The following is a 25,089-nucleotide window of genomic DNA, read 5'->3' on the forward strand; positions in this document are numbered from 1 at the left end:
TGCATTACACAAACCTTTCTTCAAGGCCTCCTGAAGATGTTATGCAACTTTACCCTTGTAATGTGGATCAAGAAGGGTTGCCAGACAGTAATTAACCCTCTCCTTGATATGACGAATCCTAGGGTCCTTTCACAGGCTTTGCAGAATCAGGGAGGCTATGCAGCGTAAGTTTGCAGAGGCATTCGATTCTGAGTCCTCTGGGTCACTAAGGATCACATGATCCGTAACTACCTACTCCCAGCCACGTACAGCTCCTTGGGTTTCTGGGGACTGAAAACCATCCCTTGACTGCTGCTGAGTGTTATCCTCTACATCAGTGGTTCTCAACCTTACTAGTGCCGTGACCCCTTGATAAAATTTCCCAAGTTGTGGGGACCCCTAACAGTAAAATTATTTTCGTAGCATATTATTATTATTATTATTCAGGATTTATATAGCGCCAACTGTTTACGCAGCGCTTTACAATATAAAAGGGAGACAATACAGTTATAATACAATACAATACAATACAATAGGATTAAGAGGGCCCTGCTCAGAAGAGCTTACAATCTAATAGGGTGGGGCAGGGGGTACAAAAGGTTGTAACTGTGGGGAATGAGCTGGTGGAAGTGGTAGGAGATTAGTTGGAGACGTGATAGGCTTTCCTGAAGAGATGAGTTTTCAGGGATTGCCTGAAGGTAGCAAGAGTAGGGGATAGCTGGATAGATGGAGGTAGCGAGTTCCAGAGGATGGGAGAGGCTCTAGAGAAATCCTGGAGACGAGCATGGGAGGAGGAGATGAGAGAGCTTGAAAGCAGGAGGTCTTGAGAAGAGCGGAGAGGTCGATTTGGGTGATATTTGGAGACAAGATTAGTGATGTAGCTTGGGGCAGAGTTGTGAATGGCTTTGTATGTTGTGGTTAGAATTTTGAATTTATATTCGCTGGGTGATTGGGAGCCAGTGTAGTGATTGAAGTAGAGGGTTGGCAGACACTGAGCAGCATTCATGATAGACTGAAGAGGGGATAGCCTATGGAGCGGTAGGCCAATGAGAAGGGAGTTGCAATAGTCAAGGCGAGAGATAATGAGGGAGTGAATGAGGAACTTGGTGGTTTCATTTGTTAAAAAAGGGGAATTTTTGAGATGTTACGGAGGTGAATTCTACAAACTTTTGACAGCGATTGGATTTGAGGCTCAAATGACAAGTCAGAGTCTAGGATTACACCTAGTACCCTGGCGTGAGGGGAGGGGCTGATGGTTGCATTGTTGATTTTGATGGAAAATTCATGGAGGGGGGCACGGGTGGGGGGGAATATTAATAGCTCAGTTTTAGAGAGATTTAGTTTAAGGAAGTGGTGCGACATCCATGCTGATATATCAGTTAGTAAGTTAGTAATGCGAGAGGAGACTGAAGGAGTGAGGTGAGGAGTAGACAGATAGATTTGGGTGTCATCAGCGTATAAGTGGCATTGGAAGCCGTGGGCAGTTATTAAGTGACCAAGGGAGGAGGTGTAGATAGAGAAGAGAAGGGGTCCAAGAACTGAGCCTTGGGGGACCCCCACAGAAAGGGGCAATGGAGAGGAGGAGACAGAGTTGTAGGTGACACTGAAGGAGCGCTGTGATAAATAGCCAGAGAACCAGGATAGAGCAGAATCTCGGAGGCCAAGGGAATGTAGTTTATTGAGAAGGAGCGGGTGGTCAACAGTATCAAAGGCTGCAGAGAGGTCAAGTAGTAGGAGTATGGAGTACTGGCTGTTGGTTTTAGCAGTTAGTAAATCGTTAGTGAGTTTTAGTAAGGTAGTTTCCGTGGAGTGCTGCGAGCGAAAGCCAGACTGTAAGGGGTCAAGAAGGTTATTTTCATTGAGGTAGGAGCTAAGACGGTTGTAGACTAAGCGTTCTAGAAGTTTAGAGGTGAATGGGAGTAATGAGATGGGTCTTAAGTTGTTCAGGTCGGTAGGGTCCAGTGAGGGCTTTTTAAGAATGGGAGTGATCTGCGCATGTTTTAGAGGGGAGGGGAAAATGCCACTAGAAAGGGAGAGATTGAAGATGTGGGTGAGGGAGCATAGGATAGAAGAAGAGGGTGACCGTAGTAGTTGTGAGGGAACAGGATCCAAGGGACAATTGGTTAGGTGGGCATCCGAGAAAATTTTTGTAACCTCTTCCGTAGTAGCCAATTCAAAAGAGGAGAGTGTTGAATGTGCTGCTGGGCAAGGTATGATGGGTGGGGAAGACGTACGCACAGTGGAGATATCCTCACGAATTGCATCGATCTTGTCTTTGAAGTGATTGGCAATCTCTTGGGCAGTGAGTGAGTTAGTGGGTAGAGGGGGTGGTGGACGAAGCAGAGAGTTAAAGGTTGAGAAGAGCCGACGGGGACTGGATGACAAGGAATTAATAAGAGAGACAAAGTAGGCTTGTTTGGCAGCATGGAGGCATGAATTGTATTTTAGAAGGGCAGATTTATATAGGGTGAAGTCTTGCAGGCATTTGGTTTTACGCCACAGTCGTTCAAGAGCACGGCAATGTCTTTTGAGATTTCTAGTGTTGTCAGTTTGCCAGGGTTGTAACGGTCGGGGCCTAATTCTGCGTGTGGTTAGAGGAGCAAGTGCATCTAGTGATGATGAGAGTGAACTGTTTTAGACAGAAGTGGCCAGGTCAGGACAGGACAGGGGAGAGATTATGTCATATAGGTGGTCAGTAGCAGAATAGAGAAGAGAAGGGTTAAAGTGGCGAAGGTTTCTACAAGTAATTGTTTGCTGCTTGGAGGGATGGGTGGTTGGAGGCAAGGATACAGTGAAAGTAATGAGGTTGTGATCAGATAGAGGAAAGGGGGTGTTGGTGAGGTTGCCAGGGTTGCAGAGATGGGAGAATACAAGGTCAAGGGTATTACCATTGGAGTGAGTGGAAGTATGTGTCCATTGGGTTAGGTCAAAAGATGAGGTTAAGTTGAGAAGTTTAGCTGTAGTTGGGCTGTTAACATTGACAGGAATGTTAAAGTCACCAAGAATAATGGTGGGTATTTCAGAGGAGAGAAAGTAGGGTAAAGCATAGGTTTTCAGCACCCAAGTCCCTTCTACTCGTACAGTATTTAAACCCCATATGGTACATTTTATGATGTACGGCTCTTTCTCTTTGTTCTCCTTTCTTTCCCTTTTACCCCTCTCTGTCCTAATTTCTTGTCCCCCCCCCCATCCCTCTCTCTAGCTGTCTTTCTTGCTCTTTCTCTTATTCTTTCTCTCCCTTTTTCTTTGTTCCTCCCCCTCCTTTCCTCTCCCTTCCATGTAGTCTCTATTTTTATTTCTTCTCTTACTCTTTGGTGGGGGGGGGGGGGTGGGATGAGTGGCAGTGCTGGTGGGGGGTGGGGTCAGTGGCAGTGCTGGGGAGAGTTCTGATCAGCCAACTTAGGACTTAGGTACTCTTGATCAAGGTCATCTGCTGATCTAAGAACTGTAGTGGGGACTTTTAATGGCAACTGTAATCACAGGTAGTGTTACTCACCTTGTCCCTGGCTTTGTGGTGTCTCACAGCGGTGACACCTATGTCAAAATCAGGAGACAGAGTCTCCTTCAGCCCCTCTCACTTCACATTCCTCACCAGTCAGCTGACCTCTAGTCTCTGTCCCCCAGCCATGTGGTGAACTAAATGGGCAGCTGCAAAGAGGCTGAGTGGGCAGCCGCGGGCTCCAGGGACAGCCCAGCTGGGCGGCTCCAGGGACAGCCCTTCTGGGCGGCCGCGAATAGGCTGAGAGAGCGGTGCGGGCTTCAGGAACAGCCCAGGATTCAGTGACCCCTGGCAAATCGCCATTCAACCCCAGGTTGAGAACCACTGCTCTGCATCCATGGTGACACAATCCTCCTCCTCCTCCTTTCTTTCTATGTGTTTGGCAGGCCCACAGGAATGCTATCTGGATAAAGGGGCCTTGAGAGGAAAGGAAGTTCTCCTCTTCCTCCCACTGTTCTGCCTCAAGTGCCCTGTCCATGATTCCACGAAGTGTGTGCTCCAGCAGGGAGATTAGAGGGACAGTGTCACTGATGCATACATTGTTGCTGCTCACCATCCTTGTGGCCTCCTAAAATGGTGACAGGACAGTGCATGCATCCTTGATCAGTAGCCACTAGTGTGGCGAAAAGAAGCCAAGCTCCCCTGACCCTGTCCTGGTGCCATACTCACACAGGTACTCATTGATGGCCCTCTGCTGTGTGTGCAGTCGCAGCAGCATTGCAAACGTTGAGTTCCACCTGGTGGGCATGTCACAAATGAGGTCGGTTGGTGGGCAGGTTGCATTCCCTTTGAATGTCAGCCAGCCGAGCACTGGCATTGTATGACTGGCGGAAATGACCACAGACTTATCTGGCCTAACTCAGGAGATCTTGTAAGCCTGGGTACTGCCTGGGTACTTGCTCAAGAACTGCTGCACCACAAAATTCAGGACGTGTGCCAAACATGGAACATGGGTCAAGTGTCCCTGTCGGAGGGTGGGGAAAAGGTTGGTGCCATTGTCGCATACAACCATTCCTGGCTGAAGCTGGCATGGCTTCAACCACCTCTGAGCCTGCCCCTGCAGAGCTGACAGAATCTCTGGCCCGGTGTGGCTCCTGTCCCCTAGGAAGACCAACTCAAGCACCGCATGGACTGTTAGATATAGGCTACAATGGAGGCAGAGTATATATATATATATATATATATATATATATAATATATATATATATATATATATATATATATATAATATATATATATATATATATGAGACTGTATATATATATATATATATATATATATATATATATATACAGTGGGGACGAAAAGTATTCAGACCCCCTTAAATTTTCCACTCTTTGTTGTATTGCAGCCGTTTGCTAAAATCATTTAAGTTCATTTTTTTCCTCATTAATGTACACACAGCACCCCATAGTGACTGAAAAACACAGAATTGTTGACATTTTTGCACATTTATTAAAAAAGAAAAACTGAAATATCACATGATCTTAAGTATTCAGACTCTTTGCTCAGTATTTAGTAGAAGCACCCTTTTCATCTAATACAGCCATGAGTCTTTTTGGGAAAGATGCAACAAGTTTTTCACACCTGGATTTGGGGATCCTCTGCCATTCCTCCTTGCAGATCCTCTCCAGTTCTGTCAGGTTGGATGATAAACGTTGGTGGACAGCCATTTTTAGGTCTCTCCAGAGATGCTCAATTGGGTTTAAGTCAGGGCTCTGGCTGGGCCATTCAAGAACAGTCACGGAGTTGTTGTGAAGCCAATCCTTCATTATTTTAGCTGTGTGCTTAGGGTCATTGTCTTGTTGGAAGGTAAATCTTTGGCCCAGTCTGAGGTCCTGAGCACTCTGGAGAAGGTTTTAGTCCAGGATATCCCTGTACTTGGCCGCATTCATCTTTCCCTCGATTGCAACCAGTCGTCCTGTCCCTGCAGCTGAAAAACACCCCCACAGCATGATGCTGCCACCACCATGCTTCATTGTTGGGACTGTATTGGACAGGGGATGAGTAGTGCCTGGTTTTCTCCACACATACTGCTTAGAATTAAGGCCAAAAAGTTCTATCTTGGTCTCATCAGACCAAAGAATCTTATTTCTCACCATCTTGGAGTCCTTCAGGTGTTTTTTAGCAAACTCCATGCGGGCTTTCATGTGTCTTGCACTGAGGAGAGGCTTCCGTCGGGCCACTCTGCCATAAAGCCCCAACTGGTGGAGGGCTGCAGTGATGGTTGACTTTCTACAACTTTCTCCCATCTCCCAAATGCATCTCTGGAGCTCAGCCACAGTGATCTTTGGGTTCTTCTTTACCTCTCTCACCAAGGCTCTTCTCCCCCGATAGCTCAGTTTGGCCGAACGGACAGCTCTAGGAAGGGTTCTGGTCATCCCAAACATCTTCCATTTAAGGATTATGGAGGCCACTGTGCTCTTAGGAACCTTAAGTGCAGCAGAAATTTTTGTGTAAACTTGGCCAGATCTGTGCTTTGCCACAATTCTGTCTCTGAGCTCTTCAGGCAATTCCTTTGACCTCTTGATCTTCATTTGCTCTGACATGCACTGTGAGCTGTAAGGTCTTATATAGACAGGTGTGTGGCTTTCCTAATCAAGTCCAATCAGTATAATCAAACACACAGCTGGACTCAAATGAAGGTGTAGAATCTTCTCAAGGATGATCAGAAGAAATGGACAGCACCTGAGTTAAATATATGAGTGTCACAGCAAGGGGTCTGAATATTTAGGACCATGTGATATTTCAGTTTTTCTTTTTTAATAAATCTGCAAAAATGTCAACAATTCTGTGTTTTTCTGTCAATATGGGGTGCTGTGTGTACATTAATGAGGAAAAAAATGATTTTAGCAAATGGCTGCAATATAACAAGGAGTGAAAAATGTAAGGGGGTCCATCCCCACTGTATATATATATATATATATATATATATATATATATATATATATATATATATATATATATATATATATATACTAATACACTGCCTGAAGTGTATTAGAAAGTGTACACCACCGAATGCACTGTTAGATATAGGCTACACTGGAGGCAGAATATATATATATATATATATATATATATAAATATATATATATATATATATATATATATATATATATATATATATATATATATATAATATATATATATATATATATATATATATATATATATATATATATATATATATATATATATATATATATATATATTAGACTGACTGTATATATATATATATATATATATATATATATATATATATATCACACACACTGCCACTAACTGAATAACCTGCCTGCCTAATCTAACTCAAGCTATCTACTGTATCTGTCATCTGTCCACGCCAACAACACTACACACGGCCGCCGTGTAAGCAGCCTTATATAATGTGGGGCGTTGACTTAGTCCACCTGAGGACTAAGGTTAATCCGCTGTGCTTCAGAAACAGAAGAGTGTGGCTTATGCTTAAAGTATAGCATAAAACTATTTTTAAAGTTAGAAAACATACTGTATGGGGGTCACCAGAAAAATGATCAGGTGGGTTAACCTTGGGCTCTGGCTTCTGCGTTATTCCTGGAGGTACATTTACATGAACAGACAGTTCCTGGACTTGGTGTGTCAGTTTGCAAATCCCCTCAGCAAATAGACAAGCCTGTGTAGAGTCCATCTTCACAGAAATGTTTTTGTTAAAGGCTTGAGATTATGTCACGCTTACCCCTAATGCAGGTGGTCAGACACTATAGCTGGCTACTGTGTTCGTCACCTATAGCAGCCCCTTTCTCATAAGGCAAGCAGGCCTACAGGTACTCAGTTGCCCCCCAGGACTTATACACAATGCTATAGTGCCTGGCTACCACGCCAGGGCAGGCGTGAACTGAGCAAAGCAAACAGGTACTTGCGGTTGGCAGACAGGCAGAGTGGTTAAATGACAGTCCAGGTAAAAGGCAGGCTTAGTTCAGAAAATATTCGCTATTCAGTCCGAGGTCATACACAGGGAAATCAAATCTAGCAGGGCAGACAGACAGGGAGCTGCATCAGATATTACACATGTTATCACAAACTATCACAAGCATGAGACTAAAGGTTTGGCTGGCTAAAATCAGGTTGGTCTTCTCCACACAGTGTTTGGCCACATCAACCACCATGCAGGTGGACAGACAGACAAGGAGAATGCCAAAACCAGGATGCCGGAATGAGGAGCAGGAGCGCTAGACGCTCCTGAGAGTTTAGCTTTAAAACTAAAGTGCAGTAAATGCATATTACTGTATATCTTCCCTTGTTCCTTCTAATTAACACACAAATGTGTTGAATCAAATTTTTCTTGTTTTAAATATACACCACTTTTTAGACCCAGTGACATCTCCCTTGGTCTCTTTGCTGGTCTTTTGGTCTGTCATAAGATTGCAAAATGCTATAATATCCTCTTATAAATGTCACAGCACCCTGCCTTGGATCTTCTTTCAAGAGCACAAGTGAGCAGAAGCTTAGTATGGTGAACACAATGATATCATAAGCCCCTGCAGCTCACTCTGACCTGTTTTTCAGTTACAGAGTTACCTCTACTCACATCAGATTAGAATATGTCTTCCTCTGACAGAACAGGAAAGAGCACTGAGCAAATAAAAATCACATTACATATCTTTTTCAAGCATGTAAATACATTTATCCTTGGGAGAGTTTATGTAAATCCCAGGTCTAGTAGCAATTATAAGTTGACTGTAGCTGTATTTCTGCACCACTAGAATATAGGTTTAAGGCTTGAGGAGTTCCTGGACTGATTGCATTAACATACAGAGTGCCCTCTGGCAATGCCCACACCTGACACTGTACCTAAATGATTGATTGAGCAGAAAGCAAATAGCTGTGTGTGTATGTGTGTATGTGTGTACGTACGTGTGTGTGTGTGTGTGGGAGGGGCAGAAATTAGCCCAGAAATTAGGCAGGCTCAAGATACCTGCTGCAGCCTCTAATGCTTATTTTGTGGATATTACAGGGGATGATTTATTAAAGGAAATTGGCTGTTCATGGAAGGGAATCTACTGCCTTCAGTCATCCAAATACACTGAGCAAAAGTACAAACGCAACAATTTTGTGTTTGCCCCTATTTATCATGAGCTGAACTCTAAGATCTATGACTTTTTCTATGTACACAAAAGGCCTATTTCTCTCAAATATTGTTTACAAATCTGTCTAAATCTGTGTTAGTGAGCACTTCTCCTTTGCCGAGATAATACATTCACCTCACAGGTGTGGCTTATCAAGATGCTGATTAGACAGCATGATTATTGCACAGGTGGGCTTTAGGCTAGCCACATTAAAAGGCCACACTAAAATGTGCAGTTTTACTGTATTGGGGGGGTCCGAAAACCAGTCAGTATCTGGTGCGACCACCATTTGCATCACGCAGTGCAGCACATCACCTTCGCATAGAGTTGATCAGGTTGTTGATTGTGGCCTGTGGAATGTTGGTCCACCCTTCTGCAATGGCTGTGCGAAGTTGCTGAATATTGGCAGGAACTGGAACACGCTGTCCTATATGCCGATCCAGAGCATCCCAAACATGCTCAATGGGTGACATGTCCGGTGAGTATGCTGGGTGATGGTTCGGGATGGGCGAATGGTTCGGCATAAGTTCGGGCCGAACTTTCATTATTCAACCGTTTGTTCGCCCCCCTGAACCGACCACAAGGCTTTGCGGCACTGAACAGTGCATTGCAAGCCATGATTGGCTGAAGCAGTGAAAGCTTCATCCAATCAGGGCACAGAGCACTGTCAGAGTTATGATTGGACACTGTCATCATGACTTTATCCAATCATGGCTCATTCCCGCACCACAGTATAAAAGTATTATTTAAATGGCAGCCATTTTCAGTGTGATTTTGGCGTGGAGGGAGATAGAACAGGGCTCTGTTTAGTGCTATTAGTTAGTGTTAGGGATGAGCTTCGAGTTCGAGTCGAACTCATGTTCGACTCGAACATTGGCTGTTCGCAAGTTCACCGAACAGCGAACAATTTGGGGTGTTCGCGGCAAATTCGAATGCCGCGGAACACCCTTTAAAAGTCTATGGGAGAAATCAAAAGTGCTAATTTTAAAGGCTAATATGCAAGTTATTGTCATAAAAAGTGTTTGGGGACCTGGGTCCTGCCCCAGGGGACATGGATCAATGCAAAAAAAAGTTTTAAAAACGGCCGTTTTTTCAGGAGCAGTGATTTTAATAATACTTAAAGTCAATCAATAAAAGTGTAATATCCCTTTAAATTTCGTACCTGGGGGGTGTCTATAGTGTGCCTGTAAAGGGGCGCATGTTTCCTGTGTTTAGAACAGTCTGACAGCAAAATGACATTTTGAAGGAAAAAACTCATTTAAAACTACCCGCGGCTATTGCATTGCCGACAATACACATAGAAGTTCATTGATAAAAACGGCATGGGAATTCCCCAAAGGGGAACCCCGAACCAAAATTAAAAAAAAAAAATGACGTGGGGGTCCCCCTAAATTCCATACCAGGCCCTTCAGGTCTGGTATGGATATTAAGGGGAACCCCGGCCAAAATTTAAAAAAAAAAATGACGTGGGGTTCCCCCTAAATTCCATACCAGACCCTTCAGGTCTGGTATGGATTTTAAGGGGAACCCCGCGCCAAAAAAAAAAAAAAAAACGTCGTGGGGTCCCCCCAAAAATCCATACCAGACCCTTATCCGAGCACGCAACCTGGCAGGCCGCAGGAAAAGAGGGGGGGACAAGAGTGCGGCCCCCCCTCCCTCCTGAACCGTACCAGGCCACATGCCCTCAACATTGGGAGGGTGCTTTGGGGTAGCCCCCCAAAACACCTTGTCCCCATGTTGATGAGGACAAGGGCCTCATCCCCACAACCCTGGCCGGTGGTTGTGGGGGTCTGCGGGCGGGGGGCTTATCGGAATCTGGAAGCCCCCTTTAACAAGGTGACCCCCAGATCCCGGCCCCCCCCCTGTGTGAAATGGTAAGGGGTACCCCTACCATTTCACGAAAAAAGTGTCAAAAATGTTAAAAATGACAAGAGACAGTTTTTGACAATTCCTTTATTTAAATGCTTCTTCTTTCTTCTATCTTCCTTCATCTTCTGGTTCTTCTGGCTCTTCTGGTTCTTCTGGTTCTTCCTCCGGCGTTCTCGTCCAGCATCTCCTCCGCGGCGTCTTCTGTCTTCTTCTCCTCGGGCCGCTCCGCACCCATGGCATGGGGGGGAGGCTCCCGCTCTTCTCTTCTTCTCTTCTTCTTTTCTTCTTTTCTTCTTTTCTTCTTTTCTTCTCTTCTTCTCTTCTTCTTCATTTTCTTCTCCGGGCCGCTCCGCAATCCATGCTGGCATGGAGGGAGGCTCCCGCTGTGTGACGGCGCTCCTCGTCTGACAGTTCTTAAATAAGGGGGGGCGGGGCCACCCGGTGACCCCGCCCCCCTCTGACGCACGGTGACTTGACGGGACTTCCCTGTGGCATTCCCCGTGACGTCACAGGGAAGTCCCGTCAAGTCACCGTGCGTCAGAGGGGGGCGGGGTCACCGGGTGGCCCCGCCCCCCCCCGTTATTTAAGAACTGTCAGACGAGGAGCGCCGTCACACAGCGGGAGCCTCCCTCCATGCCAGCATGGATTGCGGAGCGGCCCGGAGAAGAAAATGAAGAAGAAGAGAAGAAGAGAAGAAAAGAAGAAAAGAAGAAAAGAAGAAGAGAAGAAGAGAAGAGCGGGAGCCTCCCCCCCATGCCATGGGTGCGGAGCGGCCCGAGGAGAAGAAGACAGAAGACGCCGCGGAGGAGATGCTGGACGAGAACGCCGGAGGAAGAACCAGAAGAACCAGAAGAGCCAGAAGAACCAGAAGATGAAGGAAGATAGAAGAAAGAAGAAGCATTTAAATAAAGGAATTGTCAAAAACTGTCTCTTGTCATTTTTAACATTTTTGACACTTTTTTCGTGAAATGGTAGGGGTACAAAGTACCCCCTTACCATTTCACACAGGGGGGGGGCCGGGATCTGGGGGTCACCTTGTTAAAGGGGGCTTCCAGATTCCGATAAGCCCCCCGCCCGCAGACCCCCACAACCACCGGCCAGGGTTGTGGGGATGAGGCCCTTGTCCTCATCAACATGGGGACAAGGTGTTTTGGGGGGCTACCCCAAAGCACCCTCCCAATGTTGAGGGCATGTGGCCTGGTACGGTTCAGGAGGGAGGGGGGGCCGCACTCTCGTCCCCCCCTCTTTTCCTGCGGCCTGCCAGGTTGCGTGCTCGGATAAGGGTCTGGTATGGATTTTTGGAGGGGCCCCACGCCGTTTTTTTTTTTTTTTTTGGCGCGGGGTTCCCCTTAAAATCCATACCAGACCTGAAGGGTCTGGTATGGAATTTAGGGGGAACCCCACGTCATTTTTTTTTTTTTAATTTTGGTTCGGGGTTCCCCTTTGGGGAATTCCCATGCCGTTTTTATCAATGAACTTCTATGTGTATTGTCGGCAATGCAATAGCCACGGGTAGTTTTAAATGAGTTTTTTCCTTCAAAATGTCATTTTGCTGTCAGACTGTTCTAAACACAGGAAACATGCGCCCCTTTACAGGCACACTATAGACACCCCCCAGGTACGAAATTTAAAGGGATATTACACTTTTATTGTTTGACTTTAAGCATTATTAAAATCACTGCTCCTGAAAAAACGGACGTTTTTAAAACTTTTTTTTGCATTGATCCATGTCCCCTGGGGCAGGACCCAGGTCCCCAAACACTTTTTATGACAATAACTTGCATATAAGCCTTGAAAATTAGCACTTTTGATTATTCATGTTCGTGTCCCATAGACTTTAACGGTGTTCGCATGTTCGAACGAACTTTTTTCCTGTTCGCATGTTCTGGTGCGAACCGAACAGGGGGGGTGTTCGGCTCATCCCTAGTTAGTGTACTATACTGTGCTATTTTGCTTCAATTGTCAGTGGAGAATATTAGTTTAGTGTCAGTCTAAGGATAGTGTGAGTGTAGTGAGGAGGACCATCATTCAGCTTTTCATAGTGTGCAGCTAGAGTACGGACAGCTCAGATAGTTTCAGTGTAGTGTAGTGAGTAATCTTGACATTAGTATATAGCTAGAGTAGGGACAGTTCAGATAGCTTCAGTGTAGTGACGATTGAACACCGTTTATTTGATTGCGTTACTGCCAGTTTAACGGCATATCGTATTGCGTGCGTTACTGCCAGTTTAACGCCATATAGTTTTGCGTGCGTTACTGCCAGTTTAACGTCATATCGTTTTGCATGCGTTACTGCCAGTTTAACGCCATATAGTTTTGCGTGCCTTACTGCCAGTTTAACGCCATATAGTTTTGCGTGCATTAATGCCAGTTTAACGCCATATTGTATTGCGTGCCTTACTGCCAGTTTAACGCCATGTCGTTTTGCGTGCGTTACTGCCAGTTTAACGCCATATCGTTTTGCGTGTGTTACTGCCAGTTTAACACGATATAGTTTTGCGTGCTTAACTGCCAGTTTAACGCCATATAGTTTTGCGTGCGTTACTGCCAGTTTAACGCCATATAGTTATGTGTGCGTCACTACAAGTTTAACGCCATATAGTTTTGTGCGTTACTGCCAGTTTAACGCCATATAGTTTTGCGTGCATTACTGCCAGTTTAACGCCATATCGTATTGCGTGCATTACTGCCAGTTTAACGCGATATAGTTTTGCGTGCTTAACTGCCAGTTTAACGCCATATAGTTTTGCGTGCGTTACTGCCAGTTTAGTGCCATATAGTTTTGCGTGCGTTACTGCCAGTTTAATGCCATATAGTTTTGCGTGCGTTACTGCCAGTTTAATGCCATATAGTTTTGCGTGTGTTACTGCCAGTTTATCGCCATATCGTTTTGCGTGTGTTACTGCCAGTTTAACGCCATATAGTTCTCTATGCGTTACTACAAGTTTAACGCCATATAGTTTTGTGCGTTACTGCCAGTTTAATGCCATTTACTTCTGTGTGCGTTACTGCCATTTTAACGCCATATAATTTTGTGCGTCACTATACATTATATTGCAGTATATTATATTGTATCCGTGGAGTGTGTCTGTGTAGTGTGAGTACTCAAATTAAAGGGCACCAAACACCTCTTTATTTACATTGATTAAAGTAAATCTACGTACAGATTTCAACTTTTCCTTTACATTTGCTTATAAACACCGCCCCCTCCCTCCCAATAATGTCTGGGAGAACAACAAGGAGAGGCAGACGTTCCCTTGGCACTGTAAGGAGGCCAGCAACAAATGTGTCCACAGGCAAAGGTGGACGTGGTGGTCAGTCCTCAGGCAGGGCATCATTTCCTCTGTTTAGTGAGTTTGCCCGTGCTATCCAGCCACAGCATGCAGAGGAGATGGTGGACTGGCTTACTAAACCTTCCTCATCCTCCTCATCCTCTGTCACACAAGCAGAGACAAGTGTGCAGTCCCCTGCAGTTGCCAGAGCGGATAAACCTGCCTCTTTGTCCACATCTATTCCTGCCATAGCCCTAACATCAGCCATTGAGGAGTCAGCTGAGTTATTTGACCACAGCGTCAGCGACTTGCTCCTTGATGATGCCCAGTCATTACTGGATTCAGATGCTGGTTCTGAGGTTGAGGATGACAGGAACATGAGCCTAGAGAGAGGGAGGAACACTGGTAGACCAATTGGTATTCATGTTCCCCAAGCCACAGTGTATTGCCAAGTTTTCTCCAGTGGTAATGATGAAGATGGAGGAGATGGAGATGATGATGATGAGGTCACTGATGCGACTTGGGTGCCAGATAGAGCAGAGGAAGAAGCTGAAGGTGAGGCGGCACAACCCCAAGGAGGTCGGCGTCAAGAAAGAGTAGAGAGCAGCCACCCTATTCCATCACATTCTGCAGCTGTTATCTCCCAGCCCACTCCCCACAGCTCAGCTGTCTGGGCCTTTTTCAGCACATCTGCAGCAGATCGCACTGTTGCTATCTGCAAACTGTGTCACAGGCACATCAAACGTGGCAAAAACACCAACCATTTGGGTACCACATGCCTAACAAGATATTTAACGTCCAACCAATCAGCCCGCTGGCAAGAGCACCTAAAAGCCACAGAAAAGGGGCACAAATCTGTCCCTCCTCCTCCTTACCCACTTCAGTCTGCCCCTGCGATACAGAGTCATTACCTTTCAGTAGCCTCCACTGACAGGGATGATGGTATAGCTCTAACTTCTGCCTTTCAGCCTGGTGGATTCTGCCCCTTTGCACAATGTGTTGTACCACAATGGCAGGTTCCCAGTCAATACTACTTTTCACGTAAGGCCGTTCCATCTCTCTACCATCACGCGGAAGGGAATGTTCTGGCATCGTTGGGCAAGGCAGTCAGCCATAAAATCCACATGGTGGACGATTACCTCGGGGCAAAACAGAGACGGAGAGCTTTCCAGCTGACGATCCACTGGCTTACTGGGTCATGAGAATAGACCACTGGCCAGAACTTGCCCAGTATGCTATTGAGTTGTTGGGCTGCCCTGCATCCAGTGTGCTTTCAGAATGGGCATTCAGTGCTGCAGGAGGTTTCATTACTGATCATACAACACGTCTGTCCACAGACTCATAAAAATGAATCAGTCCTGGATTACCAGCTATGAAGCCCCTGATGCCGATGTCACTAATTAAGTCTTTTTTTTATGTGGAATCTCTGCAGGACATTGAGGCTGCCTAGGTTTGAGGTTGTTCAATCATTTCATCTGCAAGAATGTTTTTGGTATAGGTTTCATGGGCACAATTAACACCCAAAGACCAATTTTTCTGCACCTGTCTGACAGGTGCATATCATTGCAATTTTTTACAGCAAGGCAAATTCTTGCTTACCTCAAGAGTACCTCTATAGGGTTATGGTGGGAAGGCACCACCAACACCCAAAGACCAATTTTTCTGCACCTGTTTGACAGGTGCATATCATTGCAATTTTTTACAACAAGGCAAATTCTTGCTTGCATCAAGAGTACCTCTATAGGGTTACGGTGGGAAGGCACCACCGACACCCAAAGACCAATTTTTCTGCACCTGTTTGACAGGTGAATATCATTGCAATTTTTTACAGCAAGGCAAATTCTTGCTTTCATCAACATCATCTCTATAGGGTTACGTTGGGAACCAATTTTAACGCACCCGTTACTTCTATTCAAAGTGACACCAGAATGTATCCAAAAAATCTCTGATTTTGTTCCCAGTGCACTACCTTGTGGCCTCATCATACACACTGGCTCCCCAGCTGTTGCTGAGCAAAATAAAGGCAGCTTGCAGGAAAAATGTATTTTTTTTTGGTTTATAGATTCAATTAGTGCTGCAGCAGATTCTAGACATGGTACAGATCTGCCACTTTACAGTTAGACTAAGGGGACCCCCCTGGAACTATATTGGAAGGAATTTTTCATTTTTAGGCTTTCACTTTAAAAATCAAAAAATCACTGCTCATTTAAAAATGACATTCTTCACAAACTTTTTTTAATTGATCCATGTCCCCCAGGGCAGGACCCGGACCCCTATAACCATTGTATGCCTAATTACTTGCATTTAAGCCTTCAAAATGGGCACTTTTGATATTTGACGTTCGGGTCTCATTGACTTTAATGGGGTTATTCGGGTCTGAACGTTCGCGGTGTTTGGACGTCCTGGTCCAAACCGAACAGGGGTCCGTTCGGCTCATCCCTACTGGTCATGCAAGAACTGAGATGTTTTTAGCTTCTAGAAATTGTGTACAGATCCTTGCAAAATGGGGTCATGCATTATCTTGCTGCAACATGAGGTGATGGTCATTGATGAATTGCACAACAATGGGTCTCAGGATCTCGTCACGGTATCTCTGTGCATTCAAAATGCCATCAATAAAATGCACCAGTGTTCGTTGTCCATAACATATGCCTGCCCATACCATAACCCCACTGCCACCATGGGCCACTCGATCCTCAACATTGACATCAGCAAATCGTTTACCCACACAACTCCATAAACACTGTCTGTCATCTGCCCCATACAGTGAAAACTGTGATTCATCCGTGAAGAGAACACCTCTTCAAAGTGCCAGATGCCATCTAATGTGAGCATTTGCCCACTCAAGTCGGTTACGACAATGAACTGCAGTCTGGTCCAGACCCCGATGAGGAGGATGAGCATGCAGATGAGATTCCCTGTGATGGTTTCTGACAGTTGGAGCAGCTGTCTGGGTGGCTGGTCTCAGACGATCTTGGAGGTGAAGATGCTGGATGTGGAGGTCTTGGGCTGGTGTGATTACACGTGGTCTGTGGTTGTGAGGCCGGTTGGATGTACTGTCAAATTCTATGAAACGCCTTTGGAGACATCTTATGGTAGAGAAATAAACATTCAATTCAAGGGCAACAGCTCTGGTGGACGTTCCTGCAGTCAGCATGCCAATTGCACGCTCCCTCAAAACTTGCAACATCTGTGGCATTGTACTGTATGATAAAACTGCACATTTTAGAGTGGCCTTTTATTGTGGCCAGCCTAAGGCACACCTGTGCAATAATCATGCTGTCTAATCAGCATCTGGATATGCCACACCTGTGAGGTGGATGCATTATCTCGGCAAAGGAGAAGTGCTCACTAACACAGATTTAGACAAATTTGTGAACAATATTTGAGGCCTTTTGTGTACATAGAAAAAGTCATAGATCTTAGAGTTCAGCTCATGATAAATAGGGGCAAACACAAAAGTGTTGTGTTTATAATTTTGCTCAGTGTATATCCAAACAAATCTCCAGTTTTTTGCTTTTTTTTCATTTTCATTACATGTGATTGAGTATTCTTTGCAAAGTGAACTTTTGCCACACTCACTAAGCTAATAGAAAATTTTCACCTAAAGTGAAATTTTACTCTGCAAGGTGAACATTCTCCTTTTGGTAAAATAACTCCACAACATGCAGCCAAATTAGACTATTGCCCCGTACACACGGTCGGATTTTCCGATGGAAAATGTCCGATCGGAGCGTGTTGTCGGAAATTCCGACCGTGTGTGGGCTCCATCAGACATTTTCCATCGGATTTTCCAACACACAAAGTTGGAGAGCAGGAGATAAAATTTTCCGACAACAAAATCCGTTGTCGGAAATTCCGATCGTGTGTACACAAATACGACGGACAAAGTGCCACACATGCGCAGAATAAATAAAGAGATGAAAGCTATTGGCCACTGCCCCGTTTATAGTCCCGACTTACGTGTTTTACGTCACCGCGTTCAGAATGATCGGATTTTCCGACAACTTTGTGTGACCGTGTGTAAGACAAGTTTGAGCCAACATCTGTCGGAAAAAATCCTAGGATTTTGTTGTCGGAATGTCCGAACAAAGTCCGACCGTGTGTACGGGGCATAATTGTTTTCAACACAGGAGAGGGCTCTCTACAAATCTGGTTTTAAAGCCAATCTCCAGTCAACCTTTTTCCTTTTATAACCAGGTTTAACAAATAAAAGTCTGAAGTTTCTGTAACTTCTAGAAATCATTTAAAAAACAAAAGGTCTTACCCTGAAAACAACACTAGCATGTCAGTTTATTTAGCCCTGGCCGGCAAGCAACATAACACCACCTAAAGGCTGCTCCTTTTAACATGTTTCACCCAGAAGAGCTTAATCAAAGTTATCAAGAATCTCTATGGTTAAACCCTTCCAAGTGAGACAGTTAAGAGAGGTGCAGCCTTTAGGTGAGGTTATGTTGCTTACCGGCCATGACTAAATAAACTGACATGCTAGTGATGTAATCAGACCTTTTATGTTTGTTACAGTCCATGCTGTAATTTACATCTACAGTACATACTGTCCATGGTCCTGAACGTGTTTCTTTTGCTGGGCATATGTATGTGTTCATTATCACCTGCATTGGTCTGCATTCTGGAAAGTGAACTGTCTATGTTGCTAATAGCTACAAATCAGATAAAGTATATTATGCCAGCTGTTACTGCATATGTTTTATCTAATTTCTCGGAAAACACACAGAATTCTTGGACCTCATTTGTCACTATACCTGAAATAAAAATGGTCTATCTACCCCTAAAGGTTATGGACTTCCCCTAATTTGGGGTATTAACTCTAAACTACACAACTAAAGCTAGACAATTATAGCCATTATGGCTTTTAGTGTTCCTTGGTTTCATATGGTTCTGTTAGAAGGTTTGATGGGTCTCAGACAGACCGACACTCTCTATGGAAAGTTATAAGAGCATATATGATGTCGGAGGACACTAGTCCTTTCTTATATTAATTTCTACATTTATTGTTTCTCCCTTTGGATTCATGTTTATGTTGTATTTTCTATATTGAAAATGAATAAAAATATTGAAAGTAAGAAATAAGAATGGTCTGTGATGCCTTAGAATAGCCAGCCACAAATAAGCCTCTGAGGTTCCACAGAGCAACCATGTTGGATAAAGAAAGCTGGGTGTGGTAAAAAGGTATTCCTAAAGGACATGTTTTATCTTGACACAACTTTTCCCATCTTTCAGCATCAGTTTCCTTTGCTACTTCTGGTTTTTAGTCACATGACGCCTCAGAGGAAGTTGGTGCTGGAAGATTTTCCAATGCTAGATGTGTGATTGCAGGTCTGAATGGGGAAGATTCATCTATGTAATGTGTAACCAACTGCTGGTCTTGCTGCAATCATATTCGAAATGTGAAGCATCTCCACTTAGGACCACCAACTCAACATATGTTATTAGTAATGACCTAGGAGGCAATGCCTCTTGGCATCCCAGTCCAGTCCTTCTCTGCGTTCATACAACTTTATTACTGTCAGTAATTGTATTTGATTCAAATGATGATACAAGAATGCACTGCAAGAAGCATAAGTTACAGTTGCCCCAAAGTATGATCACATCTGCTTAAACACAAAAAAATGTAACTTGCATTATTTTTATAATGATACAACAGGATTTATATAGTGCCAACAGTTTGTGCAGCGCTTTTCACCATGAGGGCAGACAGTACATTTATAATACAATTCAATACAGGAGGAATCAGAGGGCCCTGCTCATTAGAGCTTACAATCTGAAAGCATGTTCTATATATCTTCTCCATTCTAGGACTCTTCTACAACATACTTACACATATTCACACAAACTGAAAAACACAAAGAACCATTTACTACAAGGATTCCTTTTTTTTCAATCTTTTTTATCAAAAGTTGAACATACAACAGATTTATAGTCAGAATTCTTACAAACAACATACTATATTTTGATTACTATACATTTCACATCACAATTTATGTTCTGTATTATTGTTTTCCTGCAATCGTTAATTAAAATATATATTTTTTTTCATTTTAATTAAGTACAGAAGGGTTCTTCACACACTTAAAGGAGAAGTACTGTATGATCAAAGCTCCTCTGGCCCTACTTCTTTTGTAGGTCACAGGAATGCACTCAGTTCTGCATTCCTGTGACCTGTATTCAGCCGACAGCAGACTAAAGTCAGCTGTTGGCTGATGTCACTCAGGTGATCCAGGCTCTGGACAGATCCTTACTTTAATGTCGGGATCCACCCAGATGTCTGGACTGGGAACTGGATAAGCTTCTCAGCAAGCCGCTTAGAGTCCGAGCTAGCAGATCCCGCCTCCACCACAGCCCAGCGCCCCAGTGAGCGCTGGAGAGGCAGAGAAAAGAGCCAGTGGCTGACAGTCACTAGCTCTATGCTCACAAAAGGTCTTTTATCACTCAGTTCTCTGTCTTAGAGGCAGCAGGGGACACATGTGGCATTGGACCAATGCTGCATCCACCTAGGTGAATATAAATGTTTGCTTTTTTTAATTTCCATACTTCTCTTTTAAAGGAATTTCTTTAAAAGTTTAAAGTGATTGTAAAGTCTTGTTTTTTTAACAAATATGTTATACTTACCTGCTCTGTAAAGTGGTTTTGCACAGAGCAGCCCAATACTCCTCTTCTCGGGTCCCTCTTCAGCTCTCCTGGCCCCTCCCTCCTGTTGAGTGCCCCCACAGCAAGCAGCTTGCTATGGGGGCATCCGAGCCAAGTCACAGCTCTCTTTGTCCATTCAGACTCGGAGACCTGGTTCTGCCCCACCCACTCTCTCTCGATTGGCTAACTGACTTTGATTGAAAGCAGCGGGAGCCAATGGTGTCGCTGCTGTGTATCAGCCAATCAAGAGGAGAGTCCCCGAGGGACGAGAAACTCGTGGACATCGCTGGAGAGAGATAGGGCTCAGGTAAGTGTTAGGGGGGCTGAGGCGGCTGCTGCACACAGAATGCTTTTTATCTTAATGCGCATGCATTAAGATAAAAAACCTTCTGACTTTACAACCATTTTAAGTAATACAATTCTGCAATAATATATGTCAGTATGTAAAGTCTAGTGATCTGTCTGCAGACATTAAAACACCCATTCACAAATATTCCAGCCAAAGAAGACCAAAGGAAGAGACAAATACAGTATGTAATAGAAAGTTACACATTATCTGCTATGGCAACTTTTTTTTATAATACATCATTTATGGTGTTTCATTTCTTTTTAGATAATGGTTGGTGAAGGTGTCTTATACTGCTGTCTGTCCAAAAGAAAAAACGGAATGGGAGCAGAAGCAAATATCAATGCTGGAGGATGCAACTTCAACTCTTTTCTAAGAAGAGCTGTCAGGTTTATAGGTGTGATTGTCTTTTATGTAACATAAGGATTCATTTGATTATGGAAAATCGGCATGGATATCAAAACTTCCTTACATGTTTCATAACGCCCCATGTTGGATCCCTCAGACCATTTAAAAAAACTTTGGGGTGTTTTTAGATCTTACTTGGAACAAAAGAGCTCCTAGAATGAATCTTTTTAACTTTATAGTTAAAAGGGTGACACATTGAAATTTCAGAAACAATGCTTTCTAGAGATCAAAAGTTAGCTAGTTTTTAACCACTTGCTGACCGCCGTTTTACTGCTACAGAGTGGCAGCTGTGCACTGACACGTATGTGTGTATATATATATATATATATATATATATATATATATATATATATACGTGTGTGTGTCCAGCAGGGGGAACACTGCTTCTGCTGTGAATGTTCACTACAGAAGGCGATCTGCGGGTGCTGGGCACTCAATGTCCTCCAGCACCTGCTGATCATCGATAAAGAACACAGAACAGCGATCTGTAAACAAGGCAGATTGCTCTTCTGATGGAGGAAAGAATGTATTCTGTGTTTCTGCAAAGCAGGGACTAGAATCCATTTCTTCCCCTAGTAAAAGCAACGCACATAGTGCACCAAAACACTGGATAGGCACACATTTAATCCTTTAATGCCCTAGATGTTTAACCCCTTCCCAGCTAGTCTCATTAGTAGCAGTGACAGTGCATTTTTTAGCACTGATCACTGTATTAGTGTCACTGGTTCCCAAAAAGTGTCAAAAGTGACAGTCAGCGTCCGATTGTCCACCGCAATATCGTAGTCCCGTTAGAAGTCGCTAAACGTCACCATTACTAGTAAATAAATAAATAAAAATTGCAGTACATATACCATAGTTTGTAGACGCTATAACATTTGTGTAAACCAATCAATATACACTTATTGGGATCTTATTTTTAGCAAAAACATTTAGCAGAATACATAGCGGCCTACATTTATGAAGAAATTTAATGTTTTCAATTTTTTTTTATTGGATATGTTTTAGAGCAGAAAGTAAAAAAAAGTATTTTTTTGTTTATAGCTTAAAAAATAAAAACCACAGTGGTGATCAAATACCATCAAAAGAAAGCTCTATTTGTGGGGAAAAATGACATAAATGTTATTTGGGTACAGTATCGCACAACCATGCAATTGTCAGTTAAGGTAACGCAGTGTCGTATTGCAAGAAATGGCCTGGTCACGAAGGGGGGAAAATCTTCCAGTGGTGAAATGGCTAACACACATCCTTGGTGAATGTCTATTTTGAGCAAAGCTAAGTGGTGTGGGAAATTAAGACCAAGTATACAACTCACTGATATTTCAGATCTTTGTTTTATTGTCATATATAGTATGATGGTATTTGTTCTCTAACCTTGTTGAGGATGTCTTACACTATGAATCTGATTTTAGGACACCTGTACATACAGCAAATCGACTGTTTAATGTCAAGTTTGTTAGACTCATGCCTTATGGTACAATGTGAAGACTGACCATATTTTTTTTTACTTGTATTATATGTTTTTCCAGACTTTGGCTGCAAACTATGTGCTAGTGTTAACTAAGTGTGTTGTCAATATGCCTTCAAGTAACCTTTTATAGGTAAAATAGGAGCTGCCATTGCTTCCATCATTCTGAAAATGATAGTTGACTGGCTATTATGCTGACCTAACCTTGTTTATACTAGTTATTGACCTGGAACAAGTATGATGTACTGTAGGTCAGGTAACTGAGGGTAAAGTCAGGACTTTTGATCTGCTTACTTGTTCCAAGTCATTGACTCAATGTATTAAAGTGGTTGTAAACCTCAGACATGAAATATGAACAAAGCATATCCCTGTATAGTGTGTACTCAATCCAGAGCACTGAGTGTCATTTCTCTCTGCTGCTTCATTCCTCTGCTATACGCATGAGTCCCTTCTGACAAGTTTTCCTGACACCAAGAGAAAAAGGGTGACAGGAGAGGGACCTCCAGCTGACTGACAGCCTCAGCTCTGTTCTTGTGTACTGTGAGGTGGGGGGTGCCCCTTCCCTCCCCTCTCCTTTTTAAACAGCGGGCGGTCCGCTTTCAGATAAAAGTGGTCTCCACGGTGGATTAGCCGCAAGATCACTTTTATCATTTTGCTCCACAGTTGCCTCCCCAGTTTACCCATCGGGAACAGCCGAGATGATCTCTCTCCTCCCCTAGTCAGTCCCATCCCCCCTACAGTTAGAACACATCTAGGGAACACAACTAACCCCTTGATCGCCCCCTAGTGTTAACCTCTTCCCTGCCAGTGACATTTATACAGTAATCAATGGCTATTTTTAGCTCTGATTGCTGTATAAATGTCAATGGTCCCAAAATAGTGTCAAAAGTGTCTGATCTGTCCACCGCAATGTCGCAGTCCTGATAAAAATTGCAGATCACCAGCATTACTAATCATAAAAAAAAAAAATAATAAAAATGACATAAATCTATCCCCTATTTTGTAGACGCTATAACATTTGCGCAAACCAATCCATATATACGCTTTTCGCAATTTTTTTTTACCAAAAATATGTAGAAGAATACATATCGGCCTAAACTGAGGAAAAAATGTGTTTTTGTTTTTTTTTTTTAATTGGGATATTTATTATAGCAAAAACTACAAAATATTGTGTTTTTTTCAAAATCGTGGCTTTTTTTTTGTTTATAGCGCAAAAAATTAAAAACGCAGAGGAGTTCAATTACCACCAAAATAAAGTTCTATTTGTGGGGGGAAAAAGGACATAAATTTTGTTTGGGTACAACATCGCACGACCACGCAATTGTCAATTAAAGCGACACAGTGCCATATCTCAAAAAATGGCCTGGTCAGGAAGGGGTCAAATCCTTCCGGGGCTGAAGTGGTTAAAGAGGTCCTGTCATGCTTTTTTTCTATTACAAGGGATGTTTACATTCCATGTAATTGGAATCAAAGTGACCCATTTTTTTTTAAATGGACAGTGTAAAAATAAAAAATAAAATAATAATAAAAAATGAATAAATTTAAAGTGCCCGTCCCGCTGAGCTTGCGCGCAGAAGCGAACGCATACGTAAGTCGCACCCTCATATGAAAATGGTGTTCAAACCACACATGTGGGGTATCACCACGATCGTTAAAGTGAGAGCAATAATTCTAGCAAAACACCTCATCTGTAACTTAAAACTTGTAACCTGTAGAAATTTTTAAATGTCGCCTATGGAGATTTTTAAGGGTCAAAGTTTGTCGCCATTCCAAGAGTGAGCACAATTTTGAAGCATGATATGTTGGGTATCAATTTACTCAGCGTAACATTATCTTTCACAATAAAAAAAATTGGGCTAACTTTACTTTTGTCTTACCGTTTAAATAAAAAAGTGTAGTTCTTCCAAAAAATTTGCGCTTGTAAGACTGCTGCGCAAATGCAAAAACCACCATTTTATTCTCTAGGTTGTCTGAAAAAAATATATAATGTTCTGGGGTTCTAAGTAATTTTCTAGCAAAAAAAATGATTTTAACTTGTAAACAACAGATCTCAAAAAGAGGCTTGGTCCTTAATTTGTTAAAATATTCTAAATATTGTACTATTAATTACTTGACCTCCAGAAGATTTCCCCCCCTTCATGACCAGGCCATTTTTTGTGATACAGCACTGTGTTACTTAAATTGACATTTGTGCGGTCATGCAACGCTGTACCAAATAAAATGGATGTCCTTTTTTTCCCCACAAATAGAGCTTTCTTTTGGTGGTATTTGATCACCTCTTACTAGGGGAAGAGATGTAATTTGTTCTCTACTTTGCAGGGACACAAATTCCATCCCTTCCCTCCTGTCAGAACACAGATCTGCCTTGTTTACTGAGGCAGATCGCAGTTCTGTCTCTCTGCCTAACGATCGTCGGGTGCAGAGGATGTTGGGTACACCTGCACCCACCGATTGGTTTCCACAGTGTGTAATTACAGTGGAAGCAAGCCACCAGTA

General features: G+C 43.3%; 1 protein-coding gene across 1 annotated transcript in view; it reads left to right on the plus strand.

Moving 5' to 3' along the window:
• Nucleotides 1-25,089, plus strand: part of PLPPR4 (phospholipid phosphatase related 4) — a 227,179-nt gene that overhangs the window by 139,566 nt on the left and 62,524 nt on the right. Inside the window, exon 3 of the mRNA XM_073593104.1 lies at nt 20,988-21,117. Within this exon, the coding sequence (XP_073449205.1) occupies nt 20,988-21,117 (130 nt within the window). The remainder of the gene's footprint in view (nt 1-20,987; nt 21,118-25,089) is intronic.

Source organism: Aquarana catesbeiana, linkage group LG07, assembly GCF_042186555.1.
Source record: "Aquarana catesbeiana isolate 2022-GZ linkage group LG07, ASM4218655v1, whole genome shotgun sequence".
Lineage (NCBI taxonomy): Eukaryota > Metazoa > Chordata > Amphibia > Anura > Ranidae > Aquarana > Aquarana catesbeiana.